General features: G+C 37.8%; 1 protein-coding gene across 2 annotated transcripts in view; it reads right to left on the reverse strand.

Annotated features, from left to right (window-relative positions):
• ZW10 (zw10 kinetochore protein) overlaps window positions 1-14,221 on the reverse strand; it is a 29,866-nt gene that overhangs the window by 1,404 nt on the left and 14,241 nt on the right. For both annotated transcript variants that reach the window (XM_008589577.1, XM_008589578.1), the window contains 8 exons: window positions 13,668-13,831; window positions 12,932-13,114; window positions 9,459-9,697; window positions 6,589-6,660; window positions 4,157-4,326; window positions 3,184-3,314; window positions 2,703-2,834; window positions 1,771-1,973 (listed from right to left, as the gene is read on the reverse strand). In XM_008589577.1, the coding sequence (XP_008587799.1) occupies window positions 1,771-1,973; window positions 2,703-2,834; window positions 3,184-3,314; window positions 4,157-4,326; window positions 6,589-6,660; window positions 9,459-9,697; window positions 12,932-13,114; window positions 13,668-13,831 (1,294 nt within the window). The remainder of the gene's footprint in view (window positions 1-1,770; window positions 1,974-2,702; window positions 2,835-3,183; window positions 3,315-4,156; window positions 4,327-6,588; window positions 6,661-9,458; window positions 9,698-12,931; window positions 13,115-13,667; window positions 13,832-14,221) is intronic.

The following is a 14,221-nucleotide window of genomic DNA, read 5'->3' on the forward strand; positions in this document are numbered from 1 at the left end:
ACACCAAGCCAAGGGTTGAGATCCCCTTACCGGTCATCTTTATAAAAAAAAAAAAAAAAAATTTTGAGACTGACAATTCCAAATAGTGTTGAAAATATGAAATAACAGGATAGATAAACTATGAAGTATTTGTACAATGGAATACGACACAGCAGTGAAAATGAACGGCAGCTATACATATCATCATGAATGGGTTTAAAAAACATAATATTGAACAAAAGAAGCAAGTTACAGAAGATTCCACATATAGAAAGTTCAAAAACAGGCAAGCCTAAACTATATTGTTTAGGAAAATATGTAAATGTGGTAAAACTATAAAGAAAGAAAATAGCACAAAGTTCAAGACAGTGTTTACCTCTGATGGAGAGTATTCAGAGAAGGGTACAGAGGGATGTTGAAAGGTACTGGTAATATTGTTCTTAAGTTGGGTAATAAGTATGTGAACATTTATTCTTTTTCTTTAAATTGTGAATACATGCTGTATATACTGTATTCCTTCATATATATATATATATATATATATATTTTTTTTTTTTTTTTTTTACAACTTTAAAATGTTTAAATTACACATGACTGGAAGTAGTTTCTTTGGTGAAAAATTTTCTCAATTAGATATTAGTCTTATATTTACTAAAATCTCTAGGAGAAAAAAAATTTCCTAGACAAAAGAAGTTTAGGTATACCAGTATTATAATTTCTCTCATAACAAGGAATTAATGATCATTCTTAGGCTGAAAGAAGGCCCTTTAACAGCAGATAGAAAAATTCTTATCTGCTGCTCTCTGGAGCCTATTAGCTAAAGACATTTTTCTAACCCCCTAAGGACTTATAAATAACAAATGAGTAAATCAAAACTTCGTACTAAATGTAAAGTGAGGTATTTTGATTAGATTTTTTTTCAAGTAGAAATCTTTTTTACATTGCTTTAGAATGGACAGTATCTGCTGTGAACAATTCATACACATCTAGGGTGACTGATCTAATATAACTGAACATCTGCAATAAACCAAGCTAAAGTAGACAGACAAGTAGTTCTAGGATGAAGATGGGCCCTAAAACCTCTACAGGGAGTTCCCTATGCAATGTATACATACTCATCAACAGTCTACCAAGACAATATAAAAGCATCCATGCATGTGTAACTAACCCACATTTATTATGTTTTGTGCAGTATTGATGACCTCCACACACTATGATATGAGATAGCATACACTTACTGGGCAGAGCAACACTAACTGATGATGTTGATAGGAAACCTTATCCACTGTATTTAAGAAAAGATGAATCCTTTCTAGGTGTATGGTGTTTAATCTCTAAAACTACTGTACTCCCTGCACAAAGACTGCTGGTCTATCAAACAATAGTTTGATGCTGAATATTTCAGACAGATAAAAGTCATTTCTCTGTTAACATATCAAAGTTATTCTTAAAATGCATCTGCTGCTGCTTAAAGTAAGCAACAATTTCCAACTAGGTGTTAGAAGGCTGTACTTCTTACAGATGCCAGATCATCTGTACAGCATCCTAAAAACCACATGTTCAAGACCGAAATATTAGGAATGAGAAGTCTTTATGTTATCAAATAGGAGAAAGTACTAATGAGATCTGCACTATGATAGACTATGAAAAGGCCCCAACTGCTGCTACTCAATATGAAACTCTTTCCTGAGTAACATTAAGAAACACTGAGAAAAGCACTGCTACCAATGGCACTATTATTCTTTTGTAGCTGCGGGGAGATATATGCCTCTATAGAAGGGTTACACGCACCTATCCCCAATTTCTTGCAAGCTGGCTTGTAGTATCATCATCAGTTCTTTGAATGGCATCCATTTTGGCACATAGACTGGAACCTCTTCTTGATATTTCTTATTCTTGCTTTCTTCAGATAAAGGAGCAAATACTTGGGGTCCTTCATCCATCACTGTTTTGCATAAGGAATATAATCTATCACCATCTTCAGTAGAGATGTCCTGGTTTTGCACAAAGGAAATCCAACAGAATAGAATTGGGTCAGCTACAGCAATGTTTTCCAACCAATTTAGCACACCTTACTGGACACTAGATTCATCTCTCTGACAACACTCCTAGAGCTAAAATGACACAAAATATGTTTAAATAAATTGTCAGTAACTTAGTTTGCCTGCCTGAAAGAACCCAATTCTCCAGCAGAATGTGGCACAGCTTGCTGCAAACCAGGGGATGTTATTACAAATATGGGTATAGTCAATCTATGCTTTACAGGTATTAGATAATGAAGTCCAGGCAATTTTCCTGTAGGATCATACATATAATCTCAACTGCAACAGTGTGTTAGAAAAGTGGTAACTGCACAAGAGTACATTCCCTTTACTAAATTAAATTATTTAGTTCATTTGCAAATTAAATGACTTCATACTATACAATACATCTCAAGACCACTAACTAGTTTCCAATTTCCTCATTGCTAATTTATAGATTCTAGGTTGAGAAGCAGTATAATCCGACTTTCATAAAAAGGTATAAAAGATAGAGATTAGCAAGTCTCCAGCAAAATAAAATTAAGGCAAAACTGAAAATGTAACAGCATAATGAAACATGAACAATTTCTTCTACCATCTGTGTTGACTAAAAATGAGACTTCAACATCATTTCCTAAGTAAAGTGATCATCTGAGACAAGAACGGCATCTCAAATCTGGTGAAGCATCTAATGGCTCTTACCTCTAGGGCAGTGATTCTGCCAATGATCTCAGAAATTGCTGTATTGAGTAAGGTCCCCATAGCTTTGCAATATATATTCACTGGCAGGACATCCTGCCACACAATTCCAAGTCTCTTTAGGTGATGAAGTACCTGTCAGAAAAATACAGCAACTTACATGGAAGACAGGGGCATTAAGAGGAAAGCCAACATTTCACATTTCTCAAACCCAAGTTCATGAGTCAACTATAGCTATGACAGACTTTCTAGATAACTAGTCACATTATTGGGTCGATGGAAAGATAACTTCCTGTTGTCTTGGTGGGGCAGCGGTAAAAAAAGTTCTTAAACATGACTATAAAAGATATCTAGATTTTCCAAACGAGAGTGTGGGAAATCAGCTGAGCTACTTGTTACATGTTCTTTGCTACTTTTTTTAGAAAAAGGGGTGGGGACATCTAAGGATAGAGTATAAATTCCAGCACCAGCAACAGCCTCCCACCTGCCGGATTGCTTTACTTGCTGCAGAATAATTCTCTTCATCGTCCATGTTTGAAAAGTTCCTAGCACTTGATAATCTTTCCAGAAGTTCACCTTTCTGTGCCCGCATTTGGGCCAAAAAACACTCTGTCCCTATGACGGGAAAACAGAATAAAGAGTTCTAAATGCTGGTTGATTACACACTGCAAAACCAGGGTAGAAGAGGAGAGACAAGCATAAACCATGTATCAGTTCTGCCTATATGAAAACAATTGTTAGATAACATCATAAAGCTGTCCTAAAGATATTAGAAACAATCACTTATATTATCCAGCCCCTCCAACCCCACCCTCAGGATAATAACAAGCCTTCCTAATAGTTTGCCTAGAGTCAGAGTCAGCTAAGAAAAATTACTTATATAGAAGAAGGAAGTACTTATTATTCTGATATATCTACCCACCTCAGTGAACAGTCAAGAATTGAAAAGCTAAGTGAACCATATAGATGCTCTACTTTTCTTAGGCTACCATTATAGTAAACATACTGATTTACCCACATTTCATTTCTTTTGATTTTTAATAATCCCAAGTAAAACTAAGGGAGGTGTATGAGGGGGGAACTGTCTTAGAGTTTTGCAAGAGAACAAGCACTGATATTAGTGAGCTCTTACCAACAATGCTAACAGAATTGTCACAATACAAATCTTATAATGTGTCATTCTATTGACATACCTCTGATGTGGTGAATTCAATGCACACCAGCAAGCAGTCTGAAACTCTAATGTACCATGAAATCATGTCACGAAAAAGTAATGCTTCCACAAAGACTACATTCACTTTATAAAATTAAATAACCAGAACACTTGCAAATTAAATGCCTTCCCACTTTCCAGTACAGCTCAGGACCTAATTTCTACCACCTCGTTCATAAGTTACAAAGATATTAGGTGAGAAGTGGCATAATCCATGTTTTCCTAAATTTAAGGTATCAGTTACCAAGTCTCCTGAATCCAGGTACAAGATCCACAAAAGTAGTAGTGCCATCACAAAGAATAGGGACAAAACGTAATCTGAACTGATGCCCGAGGGTCAGCAAGTGGTGAGCAATATACATGCAGTTGTTGTGGTGAATTGCAGCCAACTGGGGCAGTTTTTGAAGGTTCTCCCTAAGCCAGGAGGAGGGACAAAAAAAGAAACCACCTGTTACTGAAGTTGGGGTTGATAAAAAGCCACTATTCCTCTAATGTATTTCTAGGCTGTAATAATTGTCTGCTTTGTAAATGCTGTACATAAAATGCAATCTCATCACTCCCATTCAGAAGAAGGCTGTTCTGCCTAAATGTGACCTTATCCTATAAAACTATCCCAGTGATTAACAAAAATAGAAAAAAGGAATCAAGATGCGTACCTGAGTCAACTCCTTGTGCTGGAAACCTAGCAAAGCTATGCAAAATAATTCCCTTGAAATATAACACTGGTAACTCTGTGAAAATACAGGTTTTCTTCTCCTTTCTCCACTTTCCTATTTCATTTGTATAATAAATCATTTAACTCTTTTCTAATTCACTACTTTTCAAAGCTGACTACAGATTAGAATCAGCTGGAAAATTTTAAAATATACAGATGTTTAGACTTTACCCCAAACAAATTAAATCACAACCTCTGAGACTGAAACCAGGGCATTTATACGTTTTAAAATTTTCCCAGGTGATTTTACTTTTCATTCAGCATTGAAAATCACAATTTAATTCTCCCACATACACTGGTCTATCTACCCAGCTTGGGGATAAATCTTATATTTCTGCTGTTTATCACTAGTAGTTATTCAGTTTAACACTTTCTAGTTTGCTGATTCAGTATCAGCCTAGGATATACAAGTCAGAAACCAACAAGCTAAAACAACTGTCCTCATTCTGAGCTTTATGTTTACATAAGAATAATTTGTGGGGCTTCAAAAAACTACAGATGCATGGGTCTTACACAGATCCATAAATCAAAAGTTCTATGAGTAGGGCCGAGGCAAATATATATATTTTTAAAGCTCCATAAGTGACTCTAAAATACTGCCAAAACTGAGAACCATAATCTAGGACAGTGGTTCTCAAAGTGACAAGACAAGTAACATCAGCGTCACCTGGAAATTTGTTAAAAATCCAGGCCCTACCCCAGACTTACTGAATCAGAATCCTTGGGAACGGTGGCTGGCCAGTTAGTTCAGTTGGTTAGAGTGTGCTGATATAACACCAAGGTCAAGGGTTCAGATCCCCATGTCAGCAGCCACCCACAAAAAAATATCAAAGAAACCTTGGGCACAGGATCCAAAACCCTGTGCCTTAATAAGGCTTCCAGGCAATTCCAAAGCACACTAAAGTTTGTGTACCATTGGTCCAGCACAAAATTCCAAGATCATACAAAGGAAAACAAGAGGCAAATCAAACCCCACGATAGTGTGAAAAATGTTTCTGAGACATGGAAATTTCTAAGCCATCTGTCTCTGAATCCCCAAGGATAAGGCAATCAGCTGACCCTAATATCTTTTCTCGTTTCCATTACTTGACTATTTAGAAAGTGAAATAAGAATTTTAAACCACAGCAAAGGGAATACAAATAAAGTAATAAGGTTCACAATAAATAAGCTCTCTTTTATAATAAAAACAACAGGTGGGCCTAGTTAAAGACATCAATTGTTCAAAAATCTGAACTAAAAGAATACTTCAAATAATAAACTGATTTTTCTTTGGAAACAGTCTTTGGCTATGGAATAGCTTTGTTGACATATTATTAAAAACATATATAAAAGGCATCCAAAATGCTTAATTCAAATAACAGAGAGAACTCCTGAAGGCTTAGAGTTGAGTAACTTTTCAGATTAACATTAAAAGAAAATTTTAAAACCCAAGACTAAAGGTAAATACAGCCTAAGATACCTAGGAAGAATGGCTGATCATACTTGACAGTTAAATAGCAATCTCATGGTATCATCTGCAGAGCTAAGAATGCCAAGGGAAAATGTGGTACGTTAGCCGGAAAGCAATATGGAGTGATGACCTTTTTGTTTTTTAATCAAGTAAAGAAAGGCAGTCTGAAAATGCCTAGTATCAAGGGCTGGCGAGTTAGCTCACTCAGAGCATGGTGCTGATAACACCAAGGTCAAGGGTTCAGATGCATGTACCAGCCAACCACCAACAACAACAACAACAACAAAAAGTAAAAAAGAAAATGTCTAGCATCAAAAACAGAATAAAGTTCTTTGAGGTTTTGAAATTTGTGTCACCAACTATATACTACGAGATTATAGTTTTTATGATCAAGTCATTTTAGCAAACAAAATACCTTTGGTGGAAATACAAAATTACTGGTTTTAATTTGTCTTACAAACATTTTAGATGTACAATTATTATACAGAAACGACATACGGTGGCACTTACTTGTGATATGTTGGTACAACATCATGGAACAAATGAAAGATATTCCTCACTGAGTAGAAAAGTTGAACAGCACTAAAAGGAAAACAAAGATTTAACAGAAAGCATAAGGATATACTGAAAATGAGAAAAAAATTCAAACTAAGTGTACTATCAATGAGAGTCATCAGCTAAAACTACAGTTGAAAAGAATACCTGCCTTGATCACTGCTGAAAACACCATTAACCTAGATGGAAATATATTCTCAACCAGTATTTACTAACTAGACTGCAGTTCTAAAAACCAGGATCCCATTAATAATTTTAAGGACTGCAGCATTCAACCCAAAGTCTCTTTTCCATTTATCAATTTGTGTTCTGCCAGCACCCAGTGTATCCCTTCAGTATAAAACGGAGCTAAGCCTCAAGCAAATGTCACCTTCTCACTGATGCACTCTGCAAAGGGCAAGGTATCAATAAAGGCACTCACTTGGTTCTTTTAGAATCAGCCTGATTTTCAGCTTTCATTTTTTCTCCTTCTTACCCCAATGCAAGGAGATGAATCAACATTTCTAGAATAGAATCTAGCCCTCAAGATTTTTTGCCCTTTACATCTAGCCTTAAAACACCTAAAGATTATTGTTTAAACACAGTTTAAAAGAGCAAATATAAGGTTTGTGTAGCTTACCTCTACATAAGAATATCTTAAACTATGTACCTAGAATAACTCACAGAAATTCAACAAATATTTAGAAAAATAAATCATACCCCAAAACATTGTTACTACTTGATTACTATGATAATGTGCTGTTACTACTTGATTACCTTATTAAACTATTTCATTTTTTTTTTTTTTTTTTTTTTTTTTTTTTTTTTTTTCCGTGTCCGGCAACGGATCGCAACCCTCAGTGTTGCCCCCGTACCAGACCGGGGACCGGCAACGGGATTGCAACCCTCGGTGTTGCTCCCGCGCCTCGCTCAGCCAGTGAGCGGGAACCGGTCTGTACGTGGGATCCGAACCCTCGGGCGGGAGCGCCGCTGCGCTTCCCAAGCGGCGCACTATCCAGTGCGCCACCGGGCCGGCCCCTATTTCATTTTATTTTTGATGAATCCATCACTGTCTGAGGTTTGATAATGGGGAAGAGGGTTGTTGTAGTGTAATTTGTGTTTTTGTTGTCCTGTTAAAAACTATCTCTTTTAGAGGAAAGAATGTACATAGATATATTCAGTATACAAAAATATTGTTTGATGTTCTGTGTTCTTAAAAAATTTAAGAAAGGGCCGGCCCGGTGGCGCACTGCGCTAGCATGCCGCTTGAGAAGCGCGGCAGCGCTCCCGCCGAGGGTTCGGATCCCACATACAGACCGGTTCCCACTCACTGGCTGAGCGAGGCGCGGGGGCAACACCGAGGGTTGCGATCCCGTTGCCGGTCCCGGTCCGGTACGGGGGCGACACTGAGGGTTGCAATCCATTGCCGGACACGGAAAAAAAAAAAAATTTAAGAAATACTGCACTGCATCTCTAACTTCTGGTCTGGTATATTTCAGGAAAACACCATGTGAAGAAACAGTCACTCCTATATTTATTTTGCCAAAGGAATATACTTCCTTTATAAGGAAGTTTTTTCTTCCTACTTATAATCAAAACTGGATGAATTTGTGAATATAATGATTCATTAAAGCCAAGGAAGTATCTTGGAAAACATGTTCTTCCTAGAGCAGAATAAAATAAAGAAGTTTGTTTGCATGTAGAGATAAAAACCAAAACTCTAGAAGCACATCTGAAGATGCAATTTGATCAAGTCAAGCCCTAACTGAAATTGTTTTCTACTGAGAATAAGTAAAAAACTGCTAAACATAGATTCAAACTAAAGAGGCTTTTGTAAATCTGCTCTGCAGTCAACTTGGACTATGGTCTGCCACTCTTCTCAATTTAGTCTAGGAGTAGGGAAAGAGCTTATTAAACAAAAAGAGATTCAGTACAAGATATGGAATAGAGTTTGAGGTACCCCAAATACAATGTGGGTTGGAAGTCATCTTGAAAAGATGAAGCCAGATCTTTGGTATGTTCCATTCTTTTCCTTCTACCTGGCTGCCTGACAAATTGTTATTGCTTTAAAAATAAACATTTAAAATGTAAATTAATTATGGCCTGGATTTCAAAAGGTAAAAAGAATATTAAGCTAAAGAGCCAGAGCAAGCTGGAACAGATCAACTATTACTATTACCACCGCCACCAGTAACAATTCACATTTGAGTATTAATCATTTTCCAGGTCATGTTCAAAGTTCTTTTTTTTTTTCCTTTTTTTGTCTTTTTTCGTGACCGGCAACGGATCACAACCCTCAGTGTCGCGCCCGTACCGGACCGGGACGGGCAACGGGATCGCAATCCTCGGTGTTGCTCCCGCACCTCACTCAGCCAGTGAGCAGCCGGTCTGTATGTGGGATCCGAACCCTCGGCGGGAGCGCCACCGCGCTTCCCAAGCGGCGCACTGTAGCAGTGCGCCACCGGGCCGGCCCCCATGTTCAAAGTTCTTTGCACGTACTTTCTCATGTAATATCATTCAATTCAAATGAAAGTAAAAAATTAAACAAAAATTAAAGAGCTTTTTGTTAAAAAATGATTACCAGTTTTTACTGTCAAAGAAACCCATTTGTCCATCCACATATGTGCATCTATTTCTTCTGCTTTGCTCTAACATCTATATGTTATTGTAAATAAAAGTTAGAGATCAATATGTATCTGTGTATGTACTGTGTTTTTTTAGAGGAAAAAAATTAACTAATAGGATAAGAAAACCCAAAGAATTCCAGCAAATTTTCTCAATAAATGTCTAGTCAGATATGCATTTAACCAAGTCACTGCCATTTTCAGACAACTCAGAATTCATACCACTGATCACTGCTTGTCGTTGCCTCTAGTAAAGTCTGATAGGCAAGTTCCATTAATTTCTTCACAGACTCACTGATGCGGCATGTGGGCAAAGAAAAGGAATGTTGGTCCAATGTATTCTCAGGCTCTAAATTCACCACTTCGTTGAACTGAGTTTTGGACACTTTCTGTACTTTTAGCTTGTCATCCTCATTAGGACTGGGTAAGTCTGGCACACTTATCTTAGAATCAGGAGTAATCTAAGATTCAAACACAGAAACAGAAAATGCATTGTTTTCAGAATAATTCAAATGCAAGCATACAGTGAGCAATATGATATTGGTTGCTTCCATGATGATAAAACTGTGGGTCTACAGAGGAATTAAAGGATCTAAGTATTTAAAGACTCCTCAGTCTTGGGTGAGAGCATGTCATCAGAAAGAATAATACTCTTTACTGTGGAATTCTTCCAAACACTCTTTTTTTTTTTTTCAAAGATGACCGGTAAGGGGATCTTAACCCTTGACTTGGTGTTGTCAGCACCACGCTCACCCAGTGAGCTAACCGGCCATCCCTATGTGGGATCCGAACCCTTGGCCTTGGTGTTATCAGCACCGCACTTTCCCGAGTGAGCCACAGGGCCGGCCCCTTCCAAACACTCTTAATCTTGATAAAAACAGCAAAGCAGTGCAACTAGCCCAAGATTTCAGGTAAATCGAAAGACCTTCACAAATCATCTTTCTCAGTCTAAACTATTAAATTATTAAGACCAGTATAATTTTGGGTTCCATTGTCTAAAAAAAAACAAATTATTTTGCACCAGATACATGTGTTGGCTTAGTCTAAGAATTAACTCACCCAGACAAGCACATATTCCCCTTAAAAAAAACCTCCAAACCAAACCCCAAAAAGCCTCCCTAACATTTATATAGAATAAAAATTCCCAGACTTGGTTGGGATAAATGAAAGAACCCTAGGCTGAAAGTCTGCAAACAGAGATATTTTTTACCCTAACTTTTAACAAAGTCATGTAACCTTTCTGGATCTCAATTTTCTCACTGTAAAATGAATAAACTGTACTAATAACAGCTTTCAAACTCTGCTTCTCAAAGATGCCTCAGGGGCAAAAAAAAGGAGAGATTAAGCAGGTGAAGACAGCCCGCTCCCTATTCCCACTGCAAGAACAGCAGCTCTGCTCTGCACATACTGGACCTCTACAGAAAATTGCTAATAGAAACAGTTCCAAGTCTAATAAAAATGTTTAAGTCAGCAGATTTGGCTTCCTAATCTGTAAAATGGTATAATAATATGTACTCATACTTCAGAGGGCTGTTAAGAAGTTTAAATGACAATACAAATGTCAGGGCCTAGGTAGCCAATAATTATGGCTAAGATTAGAATGCTGATGAAAAAATATAATTATAGGGACCACTAAAAAAATGCTAAGATTTGTCTGAAAATACTAGGCTCAAAATATATATGATTTTAAAAAGTGACTTCAAGAGGAGGGAGAAGGAATCTAAGATGGAAAAAGGTAAGATCTAATGCAATATCTCTCAGGTCAAAATGTAAAAACAAAACTAACAACAAACACATAACTTCATAGATCTTTTGGGAAAATAGTGAGTACATATAGGGGGATGTTTTAGAGAGAACTTAGATGAAAACCATGAAAAGCAACTATATGGAAAATGGCTTTTAGAAAAGAGAAGAGGAGCATTTCAAAGTTGGGCAGTTTAGATCTAATTCTAGGGCATAAATGTCAAGAGAAAGAACCAGATTAGAATCTAGAGCAGTGGTTCTCAATCAGGGAACACTGCATCGTCCAGGGGACATTTGGCAACATCTGGAGATATTTTTGGTTGTCACTGTAGGGACCCCATGGGCGCCTGAACAGGGACACCCCCTGGCAATATGGCGCCCTTCCTGGTTCTTCTCCACAGTAAACAAGCCCGCCGGTGCCAACACCCAAGCCCACCCGCGCCAAACCTCAGCCAGTCACAGGTCAAGGCTCACCTCCTGCCCAGCCCCGTCCAATCAGAATGCGTGTCTGGCTATTGCAAGGCTAATGTAGTGAATCCTGCTCACAGCACCATTGTCTACCTCTTAATCCTGTTCGTGACACCAATTGTAAAGCTAGGTGACCATGCTAGTTGTTGGGGCTCTTTTACCTGCTGGTAATCCTGAACCAACTGGGCCAATGGTTGAGCTAGGGCTGGGTCTGGAAGTCCCAGAACCCCCCCAAGCCCACTCACAGACTGGGTCACAAACCCTTCACATGCCAGGCTGGTACCATGCTAGTTGTTGGGGCTCTTTTACCTGCTGGTAATCCTGAACCAACTGGGCCAATGGTTGAGCTAGGGCTGGGTCTGGAGCTCCCAGAACCCCCCCAAGCCCACTCACAGACTGGGTCACAAACCCTTCACATGCCAGGCTGGGTCACCAGACCCCTCCATGCCAGGATGGGTCACCAGACACCTTCACGCCAGGCTGGGTCACCAGACACCTTCACGTAGGTCTATAAGCTAGATAACCGGCCACACGGTCCTTAGAAGCTGCAGGTCTGGAAAAACATGTACGTGCCCAGGGCAGTAAAACACCAGCCAAAGCAGCACCGCCTTGCAGGCACACGCTTATTGAACCACCCTGAACCAGCTCCAAGGCAAGGGGAGCCTGACCAAATTGTTCCATTTTCCCAACAATGTGTTAATATCTGTGCACTTCAAATGGCGCTACTTATTTTTTTGAAGTGGATAAAATAACAGGGTGCATCATGGAAAATCTGGGATGGCAGAAGAAGAGATTAAGGGAGGAAGGGCCCAATCTCCTCACTGACAGCAGAAAAATGGCAGAGGAATCTTCTATTAAGGGACCGTCTTAGTCTACACTTTGCTTTAATCTAAGTAATACCCTGCATTTACCAAATATTATTTTATATATGTAAGCTATGGAAAAAAAATAGAAAAGAAAATGCACAGAATTATCTAAGGTCAAAGGTGTAAATTACCCTCAATTCAAATTAATTAGTACACTGCCTTTGCAGGTAATTACTTATACCCTATCTTTTTGTTTACTTGTTTCATTATTTTAACTAGTCCCTCTATGAGCCTGAGATGAAATCAACATTTTCAAATAGGATATAATCTCTGAACATAATAAAGCCCAAGAATATCTGTCACAAAATTGTATACTAAAATCTCGAGCAATAAAAACAAAAATAATTTACAGTCTGATTTCAACAACAGTAATCCATTACATTCATGTAGATGTTTTCAACTTATACAAAGCCTTCATGTGTATTATCTTATCTGGACCTCACAATACCCAATAAAAGGGGTAGATATTAGGACTACTTTAAAGGGGACAAAACTAATGTTCAAAAGATTAATTACTTGCCTCAGTGAACTCAGCAACTGTCATGCTCTCTTCCACTTTACCACATGCTTCTCAAAAATGAGCTGCTTCCTAAATACAATGTAATATAACCCTAGTACCTTCACAGTGTTGTGAATTTCAGAGGTCATTAGGTTTCTGGCTGCCACAATCACATCCTGGCACTTCTTGTTAGCAAAATGAGAGTTGACGTTACGGGCATATTTCAGCAAATCAGTAGTATCTCCTTTTAAAAACCTCATCTCCTTTAGGGCATTTTCAAATTCTTCAGTGGATTGTATGATCTGAGAAACACAAGGAAAAAAAAGGGAAAGAATTATATACATATATTCCACTTTAATATTAAAATTCAAATCCAATGTGCAGAAAAGAATAAGAACCAAGCTGGTCATTTCAGTTTTAGAACAGATCATCAATTACTAGGGAAAAAAATATACATTTTTCCAGCCTTAAATTCATTAAGAAGAATATCTTCAACAGAAATTTCTGACTCTATTTAGTAAAGGTGCAAAGATCTTTAAAATAAATATATTGGTTTTGGCATTCAAGGAAACACTAAATAGAAGCAAAAAAGTAAAGTGTCATATGATAGCTACTATAGCTGATGCAAGTATAAAAAAAATAATGAAAATATACTTAATAATAAAACATAGTTCCCCAATAAAAGAAGTAGGAAGTCAGGAGAGAAATAAAAGTTATAGGGAATTTGCTTCCACTCCTTATTAATAATTTTCTTAAAGGTGTTAACTGAAGAATAAAAGATCTCCAAGGAAATACAAAAGACAGCAGTAGGAACCGACAGGGTCTTAAAATCTTCTGTGATATCTCTGCTCTTACCTCTTCATATTGCTGTAACTTGCTGCTATTTGTTGGAATAGAATAAACCAAACAGTTTTTGATGAGGCAGTCAGACAAGTCCTCCCATATCATGCCACCAAGCATCTCTGCCAATACGATCGTAGATGTTTTTTCATTTTCTACGTCAGTGTCAAGAGGCAAATCTGAATTTAAAAAAAAAAAAGTTTTAAACCAGAAACTATTCATAATGCTGATATATTCTTAGGTTTCTCAATTTTCTAGAATTCTTTAATTTTAAGACTGTAAGGAAGAAAATAGTACATAATTGTACAGCAATCTCAACTGTGTGGGACAAAGCATGACACACAATTATATTATTTTCACTGCTCAAATGAATTGTCTGTACTATATTACTGCCTGCACTCTGTTAACAAAAAGGTAGTAAGCCATCTACATTATAATCATCTACGTTAAACTACTGATCTCATTATATGACAAGCACTTAAAAGTTCTGCATTTCGGGGCCGGCCCGGTGGCGCACTGGATAGTGCGCCGCTTGGGAAGCGCGGCGGCGCTCCCGTCCGAGGGTTCGG

Source organism: Galeopterus variegatus, unplaced genomic scaffold (genome assembly GCF_000696425.1).
Source record: "Galeopterus variegatus unplaced genomic scaffold, G_variegatus-3.0.2 Scaffold5533, whole genome shotgun sequence".
NCBI lineage: Eukaryota > Metazoa > Chordata > Mammalia > Dermoptera > Cynocephalidae > Galeopterus > Galeopterus variegatus.